At 43.0% G+C, this 25,196-nt stretch overlaps 1 protein-coding gene across 1 annotated transcript in view; it reads right to left on the bottom strand.

Moving 5' to 3' along the window:
* Nucleotides 1–12,071, bottom strand: part of LAMA5 (laminin subunit alpha 5) — a 95,243-nt gene extending 83,172 nt beyond the window's left edge. The window contains exon 1 of the mRNA XM_036749893.1: nt 12,042–12,071. Within this exon, the coding sequence (XP_036605788.1) occupies nt 12,042–12,071 (30 nt within the window). The remainder of the gene's footprint in view (nt 1–12,041) is intronic.
* Between the last annotated feature and the right edge of the window lie 13,125 nt (nt 12,072–25,196).

The following is a 25,196-nucleotide window of genomic DNA, read 5'->3' as shown; positions in this document are numbered from 1 at the left end:
ATTCCACATTAAATTCTAAATGGATACAGGACCTTAATATTAAAGATCAGCATAGAAAAAAAGTTAGAGCATTGTTGGTGGAGTTGTGAATCAATATAAGCATTTTGGAATGCAATTTCGAACTATGCAAATAAAATGTCCATATTCTTTGACCCAGAGATTGGGCTTACACCCCAAGAAGACCATTGATAAGAAGAATGTCCTCAAATACACCAAAATATTTATAGCAGCACTTTTTGTGATGGCTAAGAATTGGAAACAAAGTAGATATCCATCAAGTAGAGAATGGCTAGACAAATCATGGTTCATGAATATAATGGAATATTACAGTCCTGTAAGAAATGATGAATATGATGAACACAGAGAAGCATAGAGAGATCCACATGAACTGATGCAGAATGGAATAACCAAGGTTAAGGAAATAATATACACAATCACAGCAATGTAAACATGTAAACAGCAAAAATGACCAAAAAAAATCAAAAGTGAATGTTGCAACGTCATAAAGAACGAACATGGATGGAAAGAAGAGGTATGAGAAGACAGTCCTACCACACCCAATTCTTCTGCTGACATGCGAGGTCCAAAAGCACTGTACGTTGCACATATTTGCAGATTTTTTTTGATGTACTGATCAGTTACATTGATTTTTTTTCCTCTTCTTTTTCTTCTTTTTTGTCTTTTCGAAAATCCCATTTGTTATATGGGATGGTTCTCTAGGTGAGGGAAGGCATAGGATACTGGAGAAAATTATGGTGATGTAAAAACAAGAGACATCAATAAAAACTCATTTAAAATGTAACATAAAGATTTCTTTGATGCTGTAAAGTCTAATCCCTAGAGGCAATATTGTTTAGTAGAAAGAATAGTAGACTTGGAGCCTAGAAAGTTCAAATTCTACCTCCTACATTTATTAATAGGGGCAGCAAGAAGCCTGGAGTCAGGAAGACCTGAGTTCAAATCTGGCCTCAGATATTTACTAGCTGTGTGACCCTAAGCAAATCACTTAACCCTGTTTGCCTCAGTTTCCTCATCTGGAAAATGAGCTGGAGAAGGAAATAACAAACCACTTCAGTATCTTTGCCAAGAAAACCCCAAAGGGGGTCATGAAGAGTCAGACACAACTAAAATGACTGAACAACAACACTTTTTTTTAGTGGCATGACAACGGAAATGTCATTTAATCTCACTGAAGTCTTAGTTTTTTTACATCTGTGAAATGGAAAGAATAATACCTTAATAATACCTCAAAGGATTGTTTTTAGGATCACAGGAGATGATGCACACTTTTCAAATCTTAAGGTACTATATAAATGCCAGATGTTATCTCTCTTACATATGACAGCTCTTAAAGTATTTGAAAAGAGCCATTCATGTTCCTCTCTGGCCTCAGATTTCCTATGCCTTTGCACCAGTCTTCCCCCCACCTGAAATAATCATGAAAATAGCAATCAGAATAGGTCGGATTTACATAGAGCTTTAAGGTTAATGGAGTACTCTGCAAACATTACCTCATGTTACTCTCACAGCAACCCTGGAAAGTAGATAGCAGTCATCCCTTCCACAGTGTGACTTTCCCCATCATAGTTTTGATATCTCATGGGTTTGCATGAGAAATTAAATGGGAGTTTTGGGGAGAGTTTTGCAGAAGCCGCAGATGACACATGAAGGCCAGCAGATAATATGTGAAGACCAGCAGATGACACAGAGCTTATGACCCCCACATTTTACAATAAGGTACTGTGAACACCCCATAAAAGAAAAAGAAAAAAATTCAGACTTCTTCTCTGGTACAAAGGGAGGGCCAAAAAAATTTTATATGGATTTTCCAGATTGCAGGGGGAACCATGGTGCCCCAATATTTGCAATGTGCAAGGGATAAGTGCACTATTATTACTACCATTTTACAAACGAGGAAGCTGAGACAGAAGTTAAGTGACTTTCCCAGGATCTCATAACTAGTAAGTGTCTGAGACTAAATCTGAACTCAGGTCTTCTTGACTTCAGGACCAGCACCACAGAGTGGACTCCCTCCTCCCTACTTCTGTCTCCAAGAAAGTTCTATGAGTGTAGGGATTCTTTCCTTCTTTGTATTTGTGTCCCCAGTGCCTAGAATATAGTGGGTGCTTAACAAATGCTTGTTGATGGTTTAATCTCTTATTTCAAGACAGGGAGGGGAGAGAGAAGGGAAAGGAAGAGAAGGGAGGGAAGCAGTAAGAGAGAGAGAAGGAGGGACAGAGAGAAGGAGGGAGCAAAAAGAGGGAGGGAGGAAGGAAGGAGAGAAACATAAAGAGAGAGGGAGGGAGGGGGAGAGAGGGAGAGGGAGAGAAGGGGGGAAAGAGATAGAGAGAAAGAGAGAGAGAGAGAGAGAGAGAGAGAGTGAGAGAGAGAGAGAGAGAGAGAGAGAGAGAGAGAGAGAGGGAGCGCACTCCTAAGCTAGCACGCAGTACAAACCTCTCTTTTCAAGGAGGTGAAAGTCCATTACACTATGAATAGGTAGAGCAAGCACTGAGGTCAAGGTTAGAGAACAGAATTGGGACAAGCATGGAGCTAAGGTGTGGATGGATGAGAAGAACAAGTTGAAGGTTATTAAATAGATAAGAGTTTGTGTTAGAAATACAGGGCAAGAGTTCTAGGGGCAAGGTTAAAGTTTTTAAAACAGATGAAGGTTAGGAGGACAATGGTTAGAGATGGTAAAACAAACAAAAAGCGCTTGCTAGTCCAGAATCTGCAAATGAAGGAGGAACAGTAGGTCATGCAATTCTGTTTATAAATAGTCTAGACAGTATACCTTAGATTGCCCCAGTGGTGATCTGGGGTCCTGTGGGAGTCAATGGTCACAGGTGTAAGGAGATCTGTTGTCTATGGCACCCTGGGAAAGACTAGTTACAGAAGTCACATCCCATCTGGTCCCACTTTGGGTAAGAAGGCATGTAGGTATGCAAGCGCACTCGCAAGCATACACACACACACACACACACACACACACACACACACACGCATACACACACACACACACACACACGCATACACACACACACACACACGCATACACACACACACACACACACACACGCATACACACACACACACACACACACACACACACACGCAAACACACACACACACACACACACACACACACACACACACACACACCACTCCAATCTCGGTAAGTCAAGAAGACCCAGAATTAACCCAGTTTACTAGGTTTCATTTTTGAAACTGTAAAAATCCATTCTCTCCAGAATGCTTTCCCAGAGTGACTGGAAGAGCTGAGACCTCCCTTAGACTAATGTTCCCTAAAATGTAGTAGACTCTAAGGCTGCTCAACCCAAACTACCTGGTTCATGCTGGCCCTCTACATAACAAAGATACTCTGTGTTCATACACATTGCTTCTTTATTCTTGAGAAAGCACCTCTAGACAGCAACTCATGAGATTCCCCCCAACAATCCTGCGAGGGTCAAGGCAAGGATTCTTCTTCTTATTTGATAAATGAGAAAACTGAGGTCAAGAGAAGAAACTTACTTGTCTAAGATCAAACACAAGATTAGTGACAAAGCCAGGAGTAGAACTCTGGTCAACTGACTCCCAGCTCTGTGCTTCATCCCTCTTTCCAATGACATCCCACTCTCCCCAACCATGTGTCTAAAGAGTTCAGGGTCAAGGGCAAAGCCTTTAAGCCTCCCTTTAAGTGGCAAATGCCGTTCAATAACAGCTCTGCTAAGATTGGATCTAGGATAAAAAAAACCTGGACCCTTTGAGTCAAGTTGATAATTCAGGGAAGAAGGTGGGAGTCTTTATGATGTGATTCCTAGGCCCAAAATGGCCTTATGAAGGTCCATGGACCATCGAGCAGGCTCCCCTTGAGGGAGATTTGGATGTGGAAAGGGGAGGAAGTGATCTGTATCCAGGACATCAGCATGATCCCCATGCCAGCCCACTAACTCCCTCCTCTCTCAGGGTGAGTCATTGCCTTTGACTTGGGTTCCCTGGAGAGCTGACGTCTGTGAGCCTCAGGCAGGAAGAAAGAGTGAGGACCATGCCAGGTCTCAGGGACAAGGGAACAGAAATACTTGGGGATCTGAAATAGTCTGAGAGAACTGAGCCAGCAAAGCTGTAGCCGAGACAGTCAGCTGGGGCAAAAGCCAGCATGAGAGAGGAGACAAGCAGGAAATGTGTCACACACACACACACACACACACTCAACACAACAGTTTCCCAGGTTCCCCTATCTCCCTACCTCCAAGGAAAACTATCCTTTGACTGAGTGAAGTTTTTAAAGCATGACCTCTAAATACCTCTGGACACCTGTGTTGCTGAAACATTCATTCCAGTTTGGGCCCAGAGTGGGTTGAGCCAGGAACCCAGTTATAGTCTATAGTCAATCTGGACTCCCTGGCTTGGGACAAGGCCCCCTACAATCTGCCCTTGGCTGTGTGCCCTTAGAAGTTTTTAGACAGAAGCTGGATGACTATGAGACAAGCCATGTTTAATATGACTGCTTTCATATCTTTCTCCAAGCCTCTCAGAAGCCCTCTCTGAAGGTCTGAAAACCTTAAACCTTGCTGCAAAGGATGTAGGTAACTGTGGAAGAGGAGGGGAAATGTAGGGCATGAGCTATCTAAATCACAACTCTGGGGGAGCTCTGAGTCCAAGGTGGTCACAATGTGCAGGCAAAAGCTGGCTAATGGGACCTTCCGGCCCTATGCTTCGTGTGAAGAAATTGCTGTGCGTGAGACTTAGTTCCCTGGCTTCCCTGGGCCAGGAAACATTCTCCCCGATACTGGCTCCCCTCACACTGACCCTGAAGACAAGTCACCTCCTTTTCATTTCAAAGGACAACCAGAGGATGTCTGTGGCTGTGATTAAGGAGAAGGTCCCTGGCCAGTCCCAGAGGAGACACTGAGCTGGAGGTCAAGAAGTAGATGATGAGCTGAAGGGAGGATCCCTTGGCTTCTTCTAGCCTCCATTCTACCAGAATAGGGAAAACAAAAGCTGAGGTCTACTCTGGGAAAGCCCTACAGCCCAGGAAATCTACTTTGGCTGAAGATTCAGGAAATCTACTATACACTGAGCGTCTACCTTTACCTTATGCAAGGCACTGTTCACTCACTAATGATTCAAAGAGAGATAAAACACAGGCTCTGCTCTCAGGCACTTTCAATCTAATGGAGGTGGAAGTGGGGATGAGGGGAATACAAAGGAAAGTGTTATCAGAACAAAGGACAGATCCAAAATCCTGGCCAAAGTTTGAAGGAGAACAATATACAGGATGATTACAATAATGTAAATAAAACATCGCTGAAAAGCAACCAGATTCAGATTAACTACAATGACTAATCTTGGTCCCAGAGACTAAGAGACTAGATGATAAAATTCACTTTCCTTCTCTAGGCAGAGAGAGGTAGAAGACAACGGGGGTGGTACACAGCATACACAATCAGACACAGTCGATGTGGTCAACTGCCTTTTATAAAGCTGTTTTAATTTGTTACAAAAGGGGTTTCAATGGCAGGGAGGGAGACATATCAGGAAATGGTCATGGTGTTTTGTTTTGTTTTTGAAGCATCAAAAATACTTTAAAATAATAATATGAAAACTGTAGTCAGGTGTATGTCACTTTGCAGCCCAGCTGCTACAGAGGCATATCTAGTTTGTGGCCACTCGACAGACTCCCCAAAGGAGAGCTCATTTGACTGCCACTGGGCTTTCTCAACCCCCAAGGAATCTCTGGGCATGGCTGACAGGAGTGAAGGTGCAGCCAGCCAGATGACCAAAAATTGTTAAACAGTCAAGTGAGGAAGGTGACAGCTAGACTTTGATATGACCTATTCCTCTCACAACTGATCAAATTCAATTTTTAGGTCCAGGTGATAGACTCATCTTTAGATTTCTTAAAGTAACTACAACCTTTAATAGATTCAATGAATTATTCATTAGTAGCTTGAAACAGTAGAAAAGCTCTCAGAGAGTATTATACAGCTCAGGCCCTAAATGTTATTTTAAAAGAATCTTTTTTATTCTTCACAAGAATAGGATATTTAAAAGCCTTCACAACCTAACCTACAGTCAATCTACAATCTACATCTCCCCTTTAAGGATTATTATGTATTAGCTATGTAACCTGGGGGAGGGAGGAAGTGGGGATTAGGAGGAATGGGCAAGGTGCACTCTACTGTCCAGCCAAACTGGCCTTCTTACTGCTTCTCACAAACAACCTTCTATCTCTTCTCTCTTTGCCTTTGCCCAGAGTATCTCCTGACAGTCTTGGAATGCACTGCACTCCTTCTGACCTCTGACTCTTAAAAAAACTCTAGTGCCTTCAAAATTCAGCTCAAGTACCTTCTCCTATAGAAGGTCCTTCCTGGTCCCGCCAAGGTGCTGACTCTGCCCCAGATAACCTTGTATCTACTCTGTATCAATTTATACGTGTACATGTTGTTTCCTCAGATAGGACGTAAGCTCCTTGAGGGCAAGATCTGTTTTACTTTTCTCTACTATATCCCTAGCCTGGCATTCAATAGTGTCTAGCACATAGTAGGAACTTGCTGACTGATGAAACTTCCATAGCTATCACGTGTAGTTTTAAATAAATTTTATATTTAATTTATATAATAATGCCACTAACTTTGAAATTATAAAGTGTCACTGGATAAATGTAAGAATGACAATAATTAGGAACGATTCCCATTAATTTTGTAATTGATATTTCATAATGAAAGATATTTCTCTCTGAGTTTTAACCAAGAGCCAGCATGGCTATGCATACTTGTTATTAAGTTTTTGTTATTCTTTCATTCTCAATAGGGAGAGGGGAAAGGGAGAAGGGAGAAAAATATTTTTGTTCATTGAAGGGAAATTTAATCTAGTTTAAAAAACCAGTCATGTCAGACTAACCTCGTTTCTTTTATGTGACAGTCAATAGACTGGCAGATCAGGGATAAGCTACAGATATAGTTTAAGCAAAGCATTCTTTCATCATTCTTTTGGAAAAAATGAAGTTGGGGGCTAGAAGCTAGTACAATTAGGTAGTCTTAGAACTGTTTGAAAGGCCAGATGTCAACTGTTTGATGTCATTTTTCACCCAGCTGACCTCCCAGATTTAATGATCTCCAGTAACTCTTCATTTTACACTATGAAATCAACTCTGAAACTCAAAAACTTCTCAGCCCTCCATACCCATGGGGTCCTTCCTTCCCTCTGAATGGAGAGGATGAACATCTGGGAGCTCACCAGTTTCCACCTGTCTCACCTCCTGGACTTCTTGATCTCCAGAACCTCATCATTCTGCAAGATGAAATCAACTCTGTAACTCCTACCTCCTCAGATTATTTCCAACCCCAGCTATAGGACTTTATTATCCCCTTCCCTGATCCCCCACCACCATATTTTCAGCTTTTTTTTTGCCTCCCCTTCCCCTATTAGATTGTGAGCTCCTTGACTCAGGAAATGTATTAATACTTTTCTTTGTATTCCCAGAGCTTAGCACAATGCTTGGCATATAGCAGGCAATTTCTGAATAATTAGACCTGTCTAGTCCACTGCCTCATTAGGCAGTAAACTACTTGCCACTGGATATGTTCAAGCAAAAGCTGGAGGGCCACATGCCAAGGATGCTGCAGAAGATAATGCAGTATCAACTGAAGGTAATAATAATTATCCACATTTTCCTCAAGTTTACAAGGCACTTTCTTCATAACACCCTCAATAAGATAGGTAGTACATTATACCCATTTTGTAGATGTGGAAACTGAGACCCAGGGAGATTAAGTGACTTGCCTCAAGGTCGTCTATCTAGTGCCAGAGCTGAATTAAAATCCACATCTCCAAGTCCAGCTGAATCCCATACTTTTTATTTCACATGCTGCCTCCCTACTTACAACTCTCAGATTCTAACTTCCTACTCCAACCCAGTCCATTCAATGCTGAGATTCTAAGTATGAAGTGGAGGCATAAGAGAAAATCTAGATACCTGTTTCCTGTAATACCTCCCAAAGACATCTACTCAAACAAAACTTGCAAATTAAGAGGAACAGTGACTCTGGTCAGGGTGGGCAGATGCTCTCCTACAGGGCAATGGAATATACCCGAGACTGAGTTACCTACGGGGAGGGGGGGGAGAGCGGAAAGGATGACTGACCTCTTCTCCATGGCCTGGCCCTGTGTTAGTCAGGCCCACCCAAAAAAGAGCCTCACCTGTTCATTTGGATAGAGGATTGGAGGGGAGCTCCAAGATAAGATGGCCTCAACAGGAACTAAGTTTCTACGGAGATCAATGGCATGTTTGAGAAGAGTCATAATATTTTCTTTTTCTTCTCTTTACAAAGAAATGCTCATTTTATTTGTGTTTAAGTTCAGAATTATTTTTTAATTCTAAAGGAAAAAAATTTTAAATACCCATAATGCAAAACAAAATCAGCTTAGCCACATTTGAGACCAAGGCCAAGGCCATCAGAAATTCCCACCAAAACCTGGGTTGGGCAAGGAAGGTACCTGAGGAAGTCCCTGGATCCCCAGGAATTTCTGAATTTATCCCTGTGAGGTTTGCCATTTCCAGAAACCCAAACTGTTTATAGTCTTGCCCAAGTGGGGTCCACAAGCATTTAGACATCTGAGGAAATATTTTCTTCTCCTGAATTAAACATCGGTCTCCTATACTCAGCTAAAAACAACAGCAGTGTGAATTTGTTTTCATACATGCTGTGTGTTGTTTTAACTCATAACAGGAAGGACTTAAGTGGCCTGTGAGGAAAGTCCCCCCCTACTCCAGGGGAAAGCCATGGAAAGAGATTCCCCCTCCAACTCCCCCTTCCCCCTGCAAAAAGGAAGGCTGTTTGTCCCCTTTCAGAGAAGTTGTTCTTGGAAATGTTGAAGGGAACCAACTGTTACCCTAGGGTACATAAGATGTGTAACAGCACATGTGTTCATATGTGTATACATGGTCACGAAGGTGAGTGGGGAGGGCTTGGGCAAAAATGAATTATAATAGCAAGTGTATATAAGAGCAAATGTGTTGGTCACAGAGAAAGAAAGACAGCTTTTACTCACCTTCTTCAAAAATCCTCCCTAGGGTTTTTTGGAAGAATAGCTCAGGTTTGAATGAAATGCCTGTGAGATAAATATTGCCTTTCTCTCAAACCGTTCCTCCTGATTTCAGTATTTCTGCTGTGGCACCACCATTCCACAAATCTCCAACATTTATTTGCAATCTTAGGGTTATCTTTGACCCTTTCCTGTCCTTCTCATATCCAATGAAACGCCAAGCCCTGTTGATTTTACTTCTGCAGCATTTTCCCATCTGTTCCCTTCTCTCTGTTCCTTCTACCACTTACCCTAGTATAGACCCTCATTACTACCTACTGGTCTGAACTATTTTAATGGTTTTCAGGCCTTCTTCATTCTCTAGCAAATCTCAGCTGAAATCCATCTTCTATGGGAAGTCTTTCCCAACCCTTCTTAATTCTAGTGCCTTCCCTATTTTAATTAGTTCCTATTTCTCCTGTATGTAGCTTGTTTGTACCTATTTGTTTGCTTCTTGTCTCCTGAAGGCAGGGACTGTTTTTTACCTCTTTTTGTACCCCCTGCACTTAGCATAGTGCCTAACCCATAGTAGGCCATTTAATTTATTAAATATGTATTAAGGCCACAAAAAAAAATAGCTCACTTGGCACAGCTAGGGTCTGGAGGGTATAAATAAAAGTTATGATAATAGAAAGAATGCCATTTCATGAGGCATTCCCAATTCATTCCCGATTCAACTCATTCTCCAGACTTCTCCACCTCCTCACTAGCCACAATACTCTTTCCCTATCTCCCTCCACTTCATTTCTAGTTCCCCTTTATATACTATCTTCCTCTATTATAATGTAAACTCCTTGAGGGCAAGGACTGGCTTGTTTGCTGGTCCTTGTATGCCTAGTTCTTAGCACAGTGCCTAAAACTCATAAGTGCTTAGTTAATGCTTGTTCTGTCAGTCTATCCATCCATCGTCTATCCATCTTTCTGTCGGTCCATCTGCTCATCCATCCATCTTTCTTTCTATCTATCCATCTATCCACCTATCTAGAGAACTTTTTTTTTAATCTCAGCTCCAACCCTCACTAGCTGTATGATCACAGACAAGTCAATTCACTTTCCTGAGACTCAATTCTCTCATTTGCAAAATAGGGCTAAGACTTGTACCCAGAGGTATGCTGGAGCCAGCTTGAACCTTGAGAGCCAATTTTAAAATTTACAGTGTGAACATTTACCCCTTGGAAATTGTCAAATGCTACAAAACAGGGCTTGATTTATTGTTTTGCTGATAGTCTAAACTTCATTACTTAATGAAGGAAATGTTAATAATGCTGATTAAATTTCAGTGTACATGGCTTTTTTTTTTTCCTGGAGAGCTGGTTGTTAATCATTTAGCAGCACCCCTCTGCTTACATGCCTTCTCTTACAGGGATGCTATGGAACTGTGAGCACATTCTTCCCCAACAGTACTGAGAATGCAGTCTAAGGCATCCACAATCAGGACCCTGTCTCCCTCCTAGGAAACTGCAGGGTAGCTTACAGACCTCACTCTTATCCCTACCTTCTGTTTAATCTTTGTAATGTCCACAGCGACCCACTGAAAAGTTGAAATGAGTGTCCATCCCCCAGCTCTGGACACCTGTTGAGTCCTCTCTCTTTCAGTAACTCAACCCTGCCCTACTCAGCCCCAAATCCTCTAACTTCCTGTCTGTCCCCTCAGATGACCCTGTTCTCTGAGGATGCCAGCCTCACACTCATCAAGTGCCAATGTTGGCCCCTCAGGCCCTCAGGGACCCAAAGCTCTCTAAATGCAAGGATCAACTAGAAGGAACTCAAATCCAAATTCTCAGGCCCTCAGAGTGAAATAAGCTTGGGCTGAAGGGATAAAGAAGGATACAACCTCCAGGAAGCCTTTTGAGCTAGATAAAGAGAATAGGGCAACAAAGGCCCAAATCTCTGGACACTTGGCCTTGTGGCCTGGTCTCCTCCAGAGACACTAGGCTGCTCAGAAGGGTGGTGGGTATATAAAAAAGAACCTTCATATTCCTTCCTCACTCAGTGGCCTCTCAGTACTTGGGGATCCATACCACACTAATATTTTGAAGTCACATCATGCACAGGAGTGTTATCACCCCAGCTAGTTTGTAAATTTCCAAGAATAAAGACCAGATCTTCTCCTTCTATCTTCACTACAGCACAGAACAGCCTTGTCTGAGGACATCAAGGCCCAGGACATGGAAGTGACATGCGTAAGGTCACAAAGATAGTTTTAAAGTTAGATCCAAAGCCCAGGGACCCTGACCCTCGGACCAATGCTCTTTCCACTTTCCAATGTCTCAGAACAAGTCCCACATCAACTCTACTCACCTTTCCATCCTGCCTTTCCCTTACTCTTTTCCAAAGATGGCCCCTCAGTTCATGGTCCAGTTGGGACAATAAGACTCCCATATGAAAAGTTAGCATCTATACTGCCTTATCCTCTGAGCTAAAGGCTAAATTGAGTAGTACAGACAAGCACTGTTGGCGCTCATATTGGTCAAGAAGAGATCAGTGAAAGGCTGGAATGGATGAGAAGGCTTTCCCAGGTAGTCACAGTCTTAGATTTGGAAAGCACATCAGGGATAATCAATTCCAACACCCCCCTACCTGGTCAGGAATCAACTCAACAATATCTCTAAGTGGCCATCCTGCTCTGTTTTAAGACCTGCAGAGATGGGCGACTCACTGCCTCTGAAGATAGCTCATTCCACCTTAAGACATCTTTGATTGGTAGAAAGTTCCTCCATAAGAAGGAGCAGGGCCAACATCTGTCACTCTACAACCTGTACCTCCTTGATCTCTTCTTGGTGCCTCAGGGGACAAGGACAAGTCTAGTGCTGTTTCTACATACTTCCATATGCTCTCCAATAATGGAAGTCAACTTTCATATTCACAGTACATCTTTTCTTTAAGTTGAACATCAATTGCTTTGTCTGAGCCTCATATAGCATGGTTTCCAGTCCTCCCAGAATTCTGCTCACCAGTTTCTGGGCATGTCCCAATGCATCCATGACCGTCCATAAGTATGGTGCCCAGAATAGAACAAAATATTTCATATTAGGCTAAAGAACATCCTTCCTTCAGACAGTAATTCTCTCAATGCTGCTTAAGACCAAGTTAGTTTTTGGCTAGGGGCCACTTGTTCTGTGGAAAGGCAGAAATGAGGAGGGTATGTCAGGTATAAAAAGGATCTGGGACAGGAATGCATGAAGCCTTGGAGCAGAGGTCTCAGGAAAGAGAAGTCTGGATGGATCTAGTGGAGCTGCACTGTGGAGGTCAGCCAACTTGCTTCCCCATCCCATCCCACTTCAACATCCCTCTTTCCACTCAGAAAGAAGAATAAACACAGAAAGGTAGGAGGGGTTTTTATGTGAAAAGCTATTGAAAGGGAAGGTAGGAAAGCAAAGTCAACAGGGACATCCAACTCTTTATTGAAGGCCAAATCTGGAGGAATGTGCAAACACCCAAACTAGGATAAAAACTGGGGGTGGGGGGAAGACTGTTTCTACTTAATAGGTAACTTCTTCCCCTCATTAGAAAGAGGCTCCTCATCACGAGGTATGGGTGGGCCCACCAGGAGGGAAGAGAATCTCTATTGTCACAGTTATCTGATCATACCAACCCCCATCTTTCATTTACCAGTGCATATACAGTACCCTACTCTCAAAAAACCCCACCTATTGAGGAAAAGCTTGGTAGACCAGAGAGTATATTGGACCTGCAGCCTTGATTTATATGCAAGAGATTTGAGTTTTAATTTTGGTTCAAAATTATAGCTGTATGAGCCTGAGGTAGTTGGGTTCTACAGTGGATAGTATACTGGGCTTGAAGTCAGGAAAACCTGAGTTCAAATCCTGCCTCAAACTGGGCAAGTTATTTAATCTTTTTCAACCTGTTCTCTCGTCTTTAAAATGAGGACTGGATAGCTTCTAAGGTCCCTTCTAGCTCTAAATCTATGCTCCCATGAAGTCATTTTTGTGGACAGGGTTTCTTATCTAAATTTAAAAAATTTTTATTCTGAACTTAAACATTAAAAAAGAAAGAATATTTCCACAGACACAATAGAATACAAAAAGTGGATTGTATATAAAACTGAAACTCTTTCATAGTGCTTACTTTTTTAAAAGTATATAATTGCCCAAGTCACTTTCAAAACTGTCTTGCTTGTTTGTGCTTCTTTCTGAACTTTTCTGTTCCCCTTCTGTTCATTTTTAAAATGTTTCAATGGCCTTTATTTTTTGTACCACTGTTGCTAATCTCCCCTCCCCCAACTGAAAAAAAAATCACTGTAATAATCAAGTATAGTTGGGAGAAATGAATACATACAGTGACCTTTGTTCCAAAACATATGTCTCTTTCTACACTCTGTGCCCATCACCTCTCTGTCAGGAGATATAGGGATATAAATACTCAGACTATCTCCCTTTCAGAGACAATGTGAAGTGAAGGCTTAGTAAACCACAAAGCACTATATACCTGTGAGATCTTGTGAGCACTGTCACAGTCACACTCAATGTAGCCACAATTTCAAAAATGCCTGAGCCAGTGAGTACAAAAGAACAGGTCTCAATCCATCAAGAAGCAAAGATCCTAACCCAACCTTCCTTCATCACCTTCTATTTCTCTTCCCCAGATGGCTTTGCTCCTCCCACCATGTCCCCTCTCTAACCCTATCCCCCTCAGCTCCTGCAGTCAGGCAGGGGTAGGACTGCTCCTCATGAGACCTAGGCTCCAGTCCTGACTTTGGGCAAACCACTACATGTCTCTGGGCTTCTGTGTCCTCCTCATCTGTCAAATGGAGATCCTAAAGTAATAGCCTTAGAACTAGAGGATTTTAGAACCTCAAAGACCCAACTCCTTCAATATACTGATATAGCAACTGATGCCCAGAAAGACTGCCACACAATTATGAAGGATCCGGGGCAGGAGGATTTGATTCCCCTGGCTATAGTTCTAGGGGTCTCTCCACTATCCCCCGGTCCCTATTCACTCACTGCTGCTTCTCCTAACACTACATTCCATAAGAGAGCATAGCCTATAAGATGACTATCCTAAGAAGCTGAGACTGGCAGATGAACACAGAGACTAAAGACACCACACCAAAGTCTGGAAAGAGCCCTAACACTCATTCACTTCATCTGGATAAAAGTTAAGTCCGCTATCAATCACTGAGGTTGTTTTGGATATGATTTACCTGCTAGTGCTATAAACAGCAGAGCCAAATACCTGACTTCAGCATCTCATTGGTGAATGCTTAACTGAGGACCACACAGAAGAATCTTGGCATCAAGATAGACACAAGCCCAGGGTAGGATACAAAAAACAAAAAGGCATTTCCAAGATGGGATTAAAGATGTGACTACTTATCTTACAGCGTCATTGTGAAGAACTAACAAGACTGCAGGTAGGTGAGGTCTTTAAAAGAGGGATTTTGGGGGGGTCTGTTTCTAAATCAAACCTGTAATTTCATCAGTGTCCCAATGCTGCACGCTATGATCTACAAGTAGATAGACAAAGAGCTAGAGACATGTCAGATGTGCAATTTGAACCCAGGTTTTCCCAAGTCTGAATCCAGTTCTCTATGCTTTATGCCACATTGTTTCTCCTTTAAAGGTTACAGGGTTACATAAAGCAAGACAAGAGTTACTGATTGTTATAAGGTAGCTTACTATGGAAAAAACAACTGGCCCTCCCAGCAGCACCTCAGCCTCCCAGGAGGCCGGAACACCACTTTCCCTGCAGCGGAAGATCTGAGCTAATCAGAGGGAGGCCGGTCTATTCATCATCCCAGGAAATGAGAGTCACAGCCAAGCCCTTCCGGCCACACCAGAGATAGAAAAGGCAAATGGAAGGGTACTGGTTGCTTGGGGTGGCAGAGAAGGAGGGGAAAAAGTAGAACCTATACTACTGGGCTTTCCCCAGTGGCTCCCTTCCCAAGCCCAGGCCCACTCCCCAGAAAGAAATCACATGGCCTCAGAGGGCCTTTATTGGAGCTAGTGACCGTGTCAATTCCAAGCCCTATATAGGTTCCCTGAACAGATTGACATTTACCTTTAAGGCACCCCCCCTCCCTGGGTTGGAGGTAGGGGTGGAGAAGGAAAGGTGGCCCAAAGAGCCAATACAATTCTAAGCCAAATTAACAGAAAAATAGTGGCCAAAATGAGAAATGTAATAGCACCAATACATTCTGTCCTGATCAGAGGATATCAGCAGAACATTATGCTCAACTCTGGATACCACAATTTAAGAAGTTGGGCAAGTTGGGAGCACATCCATGAGGGTGGCCAGGATGACAAAAATCTTATTTGTGTGTATAAAAAGCTTTTTTGAAGAAAAAAAATATATTTTAAGGAGACATGATGGTGGTTTTCAAGTACCTGAAGTGCTCTAATGCGGAAGAAGGATTGTATTTGTTCTGCTAAGATTCAAACAATAGAACTAGGAGTCCTACTTAAAAAGATAGTGGAGAGGAAGATTTCAGGTGTAAGGAAGGGAAAATGTTCTCTATTTCTGAAGTACCCACTCTGTATGAGGCAGTCTGTGAGATAATAGAGCTGTCCAAAAGCATGATGAAGGAGTTCAAGTGGAAGAGGGATGGGGTTGGGTGTTATAGCAGGCCTCCTTTGGGGGTACAGAACTCCTTAATTCTGTGTTCAAAACTTTGAAATCCAATCACGAAATGTGTGTTCTTCTAAATCTACTGTCTTGCAGATCTTCCCTCCCTTCAAACCTCTAAAGAAGGGAAGTTAAAATGAGGTAAAAGTAAGGAGGGAAAAAAAACCCTACTTCCATGGGAAAGGAGCTCTAGGATACTAGATGCTGGGACTCAGGAAACACCACCCACTGAATCACCAACAAAGTCTCCTTCCCCTGTGGTCTGCCTCCCCAACCCACCCGATGTCCCACCAACAGAAAGCCAGAGGAAGCATGAAGTGGCTATACCTCCTGCCACTCCCAACCTCTGACCATCAATAAGAGCTTCTAAACTTGTCTAAGGTTTTGAAAAACACACTTTGCTGCTTTGGGACTGAATTTCCTCATATGCAAAATGGGGATGATCCTTCCCCTCTCCATCCTTCTAGAACCATTAGGATGGCAGAAAAAAATACTTGAAAACTTTTAGAACGCTGTATAAAAGTAGTTCTTTATTACAGTTTCCTCTAAAGAGTGACAGAGCATTGCAGTACAAAGAACACTGGATTAGGCTGACCCAAGTTCAAATCCTAGTTCTGCCTTTTACTCTTTGGGCAAGTCATTTATCCTCAGTTTCTTATCTGTAAAATAACTAGTTGAACTAGATCAGAAGTGTCACACACAGGGCCCACCACACTCCGCAGTATGGGCAAACCAGAGAAAAATGTAACTGGGAAGTATCTAAAATAAATTAAAATATAATAAAATAGATAACACTACATCTAAAAACTAAGTCACTATGTGAACCAAAGGTATCCTTATGTGCAGATTAGTGGCCCTAATTTCTATTTGCATTTGATATCACTGGTATAGATCATCTCTAAGGTCCTTTCGAGTTTTGGATCCTACTAATTTCTACAGCCCAACAAAATCTCAAATAAAAGTTCAGTCCTGCCTAGGAGGGAGAGATGATTTGCCTTGAGATTACTGGTCCAGTGTTTAGTTACAGGATCAAGTTCAGAAATGTTCCAAAAGTTAGACAGGTCATGCCTCAAATTCATGTGTTCTGATTCAAAATCCTGGGGTCTGTTCCTGTCTGATTATGAAGCCTCCCCAAACATGCTGTCCTAGACTCAGCATACAACATCAGACGCAATTCTACAGAGTGAAAGATACACTGGTGTGTATCGCAGCTCTGACATTTATTAGAGGTATTGCTATGGACAAGTCATTTAACCCCTGAAACTAAAGCTTCCTGGGATGTTGAATGGGAAAATACTTGTACTGTTTACTACTTTAAAATGTTATGGAGAAAGCACTTTGTAAAGCTATAAACATGTGATTTATTCTTATCATCTCCCAATCTTTGCCTCTCCCAGGAAGCCTTCCATGATAATTAGCCTTTAGCCTTATTTAACCATGTCCCCTTAGTTACAGTTTGTATATTGATTCATTAGGCAATTTCTTGGCAGGTATTTCTTTCTATGCCCATTTTCTAAGGGTATGTTCTACCTCAGCTGCCTCAAAGACTGGGGTGGGGGGTGTCTTTGAGAGTAGGGCTAAACTTCCTCCTGCCTCTGTCTCCCTTCTATTCTATACTAGCTACAGTTGCCTACGTCCTGTTCCAACCCCCACCAATTCATTCCTCACACACCCACCACTCAGTCACTGTAAGCAGCAAGGAAGTACTTCTGGCTCCAGTGCCCATTTCATTACAGGTATCCGCTTCTCAGGCTCTCAGAACAAAGAGCCTTGGCAGCAAGCCACCTGAGGTGGGCACTCCTTCCCTTTCCCCCTCCCCAACCCAAGGGCTTCAACATCCTGTTCGAATCTCCCATCCCCCATCACCTCTCCCTCCCTCATAACTCCAAGTGAGGAAGGAAGGACATTGAAGGCTGTACTTAGGACCATCAGAATACAGGGAACTCTGCCTCTCACTCACCCTAAAGAAGGCTCAAGGGCACCATCCAGATATCTAGATGCCTACCAGATTGCCTTCTGGGGAAACCAGCAAGTTGGTTCAATGGGGGAGGACAGGGTAGAGAAAGAAGGTAGTGTCAGACGAGTCAGGGAAGTCTAGCTCCCAAGCTTCTCTAGGAAAAGAGGTGGCTTTTTTTTTGTGGGGGGGGCAAGAATAACCTGGGATCACAGGCATAATTTATAGCTAAAGGCAAAGAAAAATTAGAGTCAGAACCCTCCTCAGGGCCATTACCCTTGAAAAAGACTGTCCAGAAACACCCCCGGGCAGAGGGACCCTAACTTTTAGTTTCACTACCTACTTTATGAAGTCTTCCCTGTCTAGCCCAACTTACTTTGGTTTTTCCCTGTTCCAAATATCCATAGCGTTAATACTCACTGCCACACAGTTAGCTATGCCCACATTCTCTATTAACCACTGCATGTGGGAGCCCTATTTTCAAACTAGGCTTTAAACTCTCTAAGGACAAGAATAGTATCTTCTCTTTTTAGGCAGCTAGGTGGCACAATGGATAGTGATAGATGTAGAATCAGGAAGATCTGAATTTGAATCATGCCTCAGACACTTATTACCTGTGTGACCCTGGGCAAGTCGTTAACCTCTTTGTGCCTCAGTTTCTTCATTTTTAAAATAAGAGATAATAACAGCATCTACTACATAAGATTGTTGTGAGGATCAAACTGAAAAATTATTTTGCAAACCTATAAATTCTAGCTCTTCTCCCACCTTCCCCACAGAACCTAGCCCAGGGTTGGGTACAGGAAATACCTGATAAAGACTTGTTGATTTTGAAAGAAAGGGAAAGGGAGAAAGAGTTTGCCTTTCCTAAAAAGAAAGGAGATCAAAGCTGGAATTTCCTTTGGAAATCTCCATCTCAGGAAACCCCTTCATCCCCAGGAGTGAAAAGTTTTGTGACCCAAGGAGGTAAAAATCAGTTACAACTTGCTTAGCATGAGTAATTTGTCAAACTGGCTTCCAGCTGGCTTCCCAGAGCACACAGAGACATTTCCCTTCCAAGAAGGCTCCTGTTTACCTGCTACTAGCTCCCCAGTGCCCTTCCCGCCCCTAAAACCCAGTTCTTTCTCATGCAAAGCTCCAAGTCCTACGCTTTCTTGACCCCTCCCTCTCTGGCCATAGTTCACCCCTTCACCATAAGCCTTTTTCATCCTCACTCTTCCCTGAGCCCATCCCCCAAACCTATAAATCACCTCCCTCCCAGGTCTGCCCTCTCCAAAGCCCCCAAAACCAGGTCAGAGGTTTCAGAGCCAGAAGGCTTGGCATTCAAAACCCTCTAAAATCTTGCTTAAATTTGCCTCCTAATGTTCTCCCATCTTGGCTATTCATTGTCTCTGGCCAGTACCAAGCTCATTTCTGTCTCTATGTCTGCTCATAGCCATACCCATCCCACCACCACCTGGGGTGCTCTCCCCCATCTAGCTACCCAAACCCTACCCCATCAATCTTTAAAGACCAGGCTCATGTCTTATCTCTTCCAAGAAGCCTCCCCACTGTCCACCCTAGCTCCCCAGTACTTTCTTCCAGTTTCCTGACCACCCACAGCACTAGCTATCCATAACCACACACTGGCACTGGATTATATCCCATTTTGTATTGTTCCTCTAATTACACAGCTGTCTCTTTCTAATTTACCCTCTCCTTGCTCCCCACAGGGGCCAGGGACACAAGAGCCATCAGTTCAGACTTTCTGAACTAAATTCAAGCATCTGAGGCTGCAAGCTCCCCTTGTCCCAAGCCAGAGAGGAAGGGCAGCTCCACCCATTAACAGAGGTGAAGACCCAGGTGAAGCCAAGCTTCTCGGAAGGACTCTGGTATGAAATAGACTTTGAACTCTCAAATTTAACCAAGGATATGATCCTAGAATGGAAGGACTGCAAATCACCTTAGAGGTCACTTAATCCAAGTTTGATTGTTTTTTTTTGTAAGACCTGGGATCCTCAAACTTGTTTGTAAATATTTTGATAACTATATTTCAACATAATTAGTTTCCTTAGTTATCCAACATATTTTCACTTTATGCATTTAAAAATATTATTCTGAAAAATAAGAACCATGGGCTTCACCAGACTGTCAGGGGTCCATGACACAAAAAAGATTAAAGACTTCCTGATCTAATTCAACCCCTCCTTTTTAATGAATGGGTTATGGAGGCTCAGGGACTTGCCTAACATCCCATGGCACATTAGAAGCTGAGTCAAGACTAGATCCCAGGTTTCTTATCACCCAGGTCAGGACTCTTTCAGTCTTATGATTCTTCCTGCCATCACTCCAGTCTTTCAAGCTAACAGTTCCCAATATCCTGTCAGCCTTTATTGTGTGCCCCCCTGCCAAAAAAAAGAAAAGAAAGACTTGTCTGTGGGCTATAATGTCAACCAATAAGGTGGGCTCAGTCAGGAAAGGCTGGGACAGGCCTTGTCTAGCCCTAGCAGCTTCTCCCTTCTCCCCTCCCCCACTCCAGTGGCTCCATGCCCACCTGCTTTAGCCACCCTGGGATCACCATGGAGACAGGCCATTGTGAAGCATTCAGCCAAGGCTTCCTCCCTCCCTCCTCTTCCCAGTCAACCCAGCCCAGCATGATTGAGAAGCAATAACCTACCAGCTCAGCGAAAGTTCCCTCTGAATGAGCCCAGGATAGAGCCTGTCAGGGCAGCATTTTGAGAAACATCTTCAGTACACCTAAGACCTACTCATTCTACCCCTACATGTCTCTCACAGCCCCTCCTCTTCATTCCTAATTCATGACTAGCATCTGAATTCAGCTCCCCATCATGACTTCTCAGGCCTCAGAGCTGGAAGAGGTCAAAGATTGGTAGCTGGAAAGGCCTTCAGATCATGTAGTCCAACATCCAGGAGGAAAGTGAGAGCTTCAATTTGAACCCTCATCTCCTAATTCTAAATCTAGTGCTCTTTCCTACCAAACTGATATCCTGGCCTCCAGAATATCCCTCTCTAAGCTACTCTACAGAATACTGCCTGATTAATCCACTTTAATGTGGAATCCACTTCCTAGCCCCAAATCTCAACTGGTTCCCAAATGCTTACAGAATAAAGTTTCAACTCCTTAGCCTTATCAGCCTGGCATTCAAGGCCCTCTACAACCTAGGCCCAACCTTCTCTTCACAGTGTTCCCACCTTTTTCACGTAACCAACAATCCACCAAACCAGGCTCTTCCCTTTTTCCCCAAATACAGAATTTGTATTTATATTTCTATACCTTTGATAACATTACCACCACCCCCTCCAGTCTGAGAACCCCTCTTTCCCTCCCTTCTCTAGCCATTATCTTATCCATCCTTCATTATTCAGCTAAGTTCCAGGAAGCTTTCCCCGGCCATTCTGGGCATTGAACAAAATTCCTTGTATTATGTTTAACTCTTTTAAAATGGAGAAACAAGTCTCCCACAAAGGGATATTGCAGGGCAGGGACTATAACATATACTTCTGTATCTCCCAAAGCACCTGACATGGCTGTGGGCCCCACAGTAGGTACTTAATTATTTTTGTCAGTGGACAGATGAATTATGTCTAGTCTCCTGGTGCTAAGATCAGTCTGTGTCTTCCAAACAAGCCCAATCTCATTTCTGTTTATAAGAAAAACACAGATTTAGCACTAGAAAGGACCTTAGGGATCATCTATAATCTAACAATATAATTTTACAGGTAGAAAAAATGAGGAAGCACCAAAGATGAGAAGTGACTTGCTCAAAGTCACATAGATAGTAGGGAGCAGGACTGAGAATGGGACTCTAAATTTAGTGCTTTTCTACTAGGAAAGAAGGAAATAAACATTTATTGAAGCACCTGCTATGTGCCAGGAACTGTGCTAAGTACCCTACAAATATTATCTCATTCCTCACAACCCTGTGAGGTAGGTGTAATGATTATCCCCTTTTACAGTTAGGGAAACTGAGGTGAACAGAGTTAAATGACTTGCCCAGGGTCAAAGCTAGTAAGTGTCTGAGGGAGGATTTGAACTCTGGTTTTCCTGACTTTATGACCAGTGCTCCATCTACTGTTCCACCTACCTGTCTCTTGCCTACCATACCATAATGCCTCTCCCTTTTCCTCTAATCCCCTGACCCCCAAAGCCAACAATAAAAAAATTCTTGCATAACTTATATTTAGGGGCAGCAAAGTCACTAAAAATCCCTGAAATCTAATGATTGAAGCTTGGGATCAAAATAACTTCAGAGGTCCTATCATCCAGCCATCTGTCCTTAAGCAGGCTAACACCTATAGAACCACAGACAGACAAGAATCTCTTTCCTCTAAACATTGAAGAATAAAAGATTGATTTGAGGCTCAACACACAGACTATACATACCTGCCTCTACTGTGAGCAAGAGAGGTGGAGGGAGAGGAGTGTGTCAAGTGTATTAGGACAGAATTTGGCTATGAAATTCTCCACTATACAGATCCATAAAACTCTCCCAAAGGGTAAGATTTCTGCCCCCTTCCCTCTACAAAGGAGCCTATTCTTTAAAAAAAAAAAATTAAACAAGACACTCCCCCTGCCCCGCCCAAAGCCAGAAGGTAGATAAAAATTTTTAGCTCAGACATAAAAAGTCTCTCAGACATTAGGTAGGATCTGAAAGAAAGTAAGCTGTGGGGCAATGTCAGTACATAAATCTGGTTAAGTACACACAAGGGCACACACATGACGACCCTGGGATCGGCCCTCACCAAATCAACAGGGCAGATTCTGGCTGTCAACCATCAAGGCCAAGCCTTTGCCTAACCCAGCTTGCATACGTAAAGCTCGCCCTTCTCTAATTTCCTACAGCACCTGCCTTCCACACATTCTATCCTGGCCTATATCATTTTCAGCTCCCTGGGTTTTAGACTTGTTTCCCTACCATAGCTCTCTGAGGGCAGAAACCCATCTGTCCCGAACTCCCAAGAGCACAGCCCAAAACAGGAATGTCACATGGTAAGAATTTGATAAATACTTCCATTACCCAATCAATGTGCTAATCTCTCAATCAGGATGTTTCCAGGGGCTCAAGGTTCCCTACAGATCCCAGACAAATCCCTACAGATCCCCTTAGACAAAGGAGTATGGATAATACTACTTATTCCATCACCAAATATTAATCTTGATGAAAATTGGGGTGGGGGGCATTGAAATGCCCATCATGACAAACCAACACAGGAGCCACCAGAGGGTACAAGATCCCTTCTGTATTTACTGCTCACACTCACAAAGAGGAAAGCATTGACATCTCTCTCACTGCTGACCCTCTCAAGAGTAGGTTCTTATCAGTCAGCAAGCATGCATGACTAGTATGAACAGTTCCTGTTATTTTCTGCTTCACTGTGAAGTCTTTCAGGGTTTGAACCTGAAGATCTGACCTGTGGTCACACAGACACTGACTAAGCCCCCCAGCAAACATACCCAAGTGTACAAATCACCTCCAGATGCATGCACAGAATTCCTAGTTTCCTCACAGGCTCAGCTAAGGGGCCATCTCCTTAGGCAAGGTCTTTGCTGATCCCACCCTAGCTGTCAGTTTCTCTTCTTCCTAAAATCACCTTATATATACTTAACTGTTTACAGGTTATAACTCCCTTAAGGGCAATGACTGCTTTTTTTTTGTACATGTATCCCCAGAGCCAAGGACAGTGCCTTGAACACGGTTAAGTTCAATAAATCCATACTGATTTGATTGGTATTAATATTAGTATTTATATAACATTCACATATGCTTTAAAGTTGCAAAGCGCTTTACAAATATGAATTCATTGGATCCTCACAACAACTCTAAGACAGCTCTGCTATTTACTACCTGTGTAACCGTGTAACTTAAACTCTGTGCTTCAGTTTCCTCATCTAAAAATGAGACAGTTGGATTAGAAGGCCTTGAAGGTCCCTTGCCACTCAATCTATATAATCCTTTGATCCATACATCAGAATAACACATCTCTTCCACATACTTCCACATCCAGAACACACACATGCATATATACATATAGATACACATATATGTATATATGTGTGTGTATACATACATACATATAGTGCCTGCCACTCAAGTATGGACCTTAACTCTTTCCCAAGTTTGCATTCCACTCCTGTCTCTCCCCCACCCTTTTCTAAACAAAGTAGCTGGAGCTCTTAACTCCACCCTCCACTCCATCCCAATTCTCTTGTCAAGGCTTGAAACTATTTTCTCCCCTTCTTACCAATTTGGGCCAGGAGCAGAATCTAGGCCAGGAGAAGGAAAAAATGAATCACCCAAGATGAAGGACACATACCCTGCCTAGTCTGGATGGGTAGAGGGAATAGCTAGTGAAAGGAGACAGACAGGATGGGGCAAGGAGACTTGGTGTGGGAAGTATATTTCCTTGCTATTGATTCATGGAACATCAGGACTGGAAGGAGTCTGACAGGTCATCTAATTAAGACCTCTTATTTTATAGAGGAGAGAAGGGAGGCCCAAAAGTAAGGACCATATTTCCTTCTGTCTCTATCTATGCCAGAGTTCAGAGATATCTTACTCAGAGAAACCAAAGTCCAGAGAAGGGATGGCTTGTTCAAGATTACAGAATGAGAAAGGCAAAACAGGGACTAGAACTTAGTTCTTTTGACTCTCAATCCTTCCTGACCCAACTACCATCAGATGGAACCTTTCTATTCTAATATGCTACTTCTCAACTGGTTAGTGCCTGCTGAGCACTTAGCCTGACTTGTCCTACAGTTAAGGAGCTGACAATTTGGTGAGAGAAAGGGCAATCATATGCTAGTGATACAGAATGTAGGACTAGATTGTGAAGAACTTCGATGTCAAGATGAAGGTCCAGACTTGATCTTGTGGGCAATGGGGAGCCATTCAAATATTTTGAGCAAGGGATAGACATGTTCAGAGGGATACTTAAGGAAGATCGATCTGTCAGCCTGTGCAGGAAAAGCTGGAGAAAGAACAACCCTACCCATAGTACCTTAAAGTTATAAGCAGGATGGACAGAGTTGCCTCATTGAGGACCTCGTATCTGGGGCAAGCCCAGGTTACTTACCAGGTGATCCTGGCAAATTATACCAGAACAGCCCAAAGAAGGCAGTCAGGACAGTGAAACCCAGACATAGTGTGTAGGAAAAAACTTGGCTCCCAGAGGCCCCAGCAGGTTTGTTGCCTGTGCCTCAGCTACTCACAGACTAGGCTCACCTGAGCCCCTCACACACAGGTATCTCTGGAATTTCCGCCTCTATCCTGCCAATTTGCCCCAGGCTGGTCCCCCTCCCCCTCCCCATCTTACATTCCATCTGCTGCTCCTTGTCATTTCCCTGGGGTCTTATCCAGTTTTCAGAAAACCCATGGCCAAGTCTGCACCAGAAGAGTCCATTAAAGTTCTGATAAGGGAAAGGCCAATGGTCTGATGGAGGTGAATGGGTGGGGACTTCTTTGGTGGTGACAGCAGGCTCTGTACTCACAGCTTTCAGCCAAGTTCTCCCTCTTCTTACGGGAGAGAAGTGCTTTCCAAGTCAGTACCCCTCCCTTCCCCCTTGTAG

The sequence above is a fragment of the Trichosurus vulpecula genome, chromosome 3, assembly GCF_011100635.1.
Source record: "Trichosurus vulpecula isolate mTriVul1 chromosome 3, mTriVul1.pri, whole genome shotgun sequence".
Lineage (NCBI taxonomy): Eukaryota > Metazoa > Chordata > Mammalia > Diprotodontia > Phalangeridae > Trichosurus > Trichosurus vulpecula.
The sequence above is the reverse complement of the archived record's forward strand: the minus strand, read 5'-3'. Positions and strand labels throughout refer to the sequence as shown.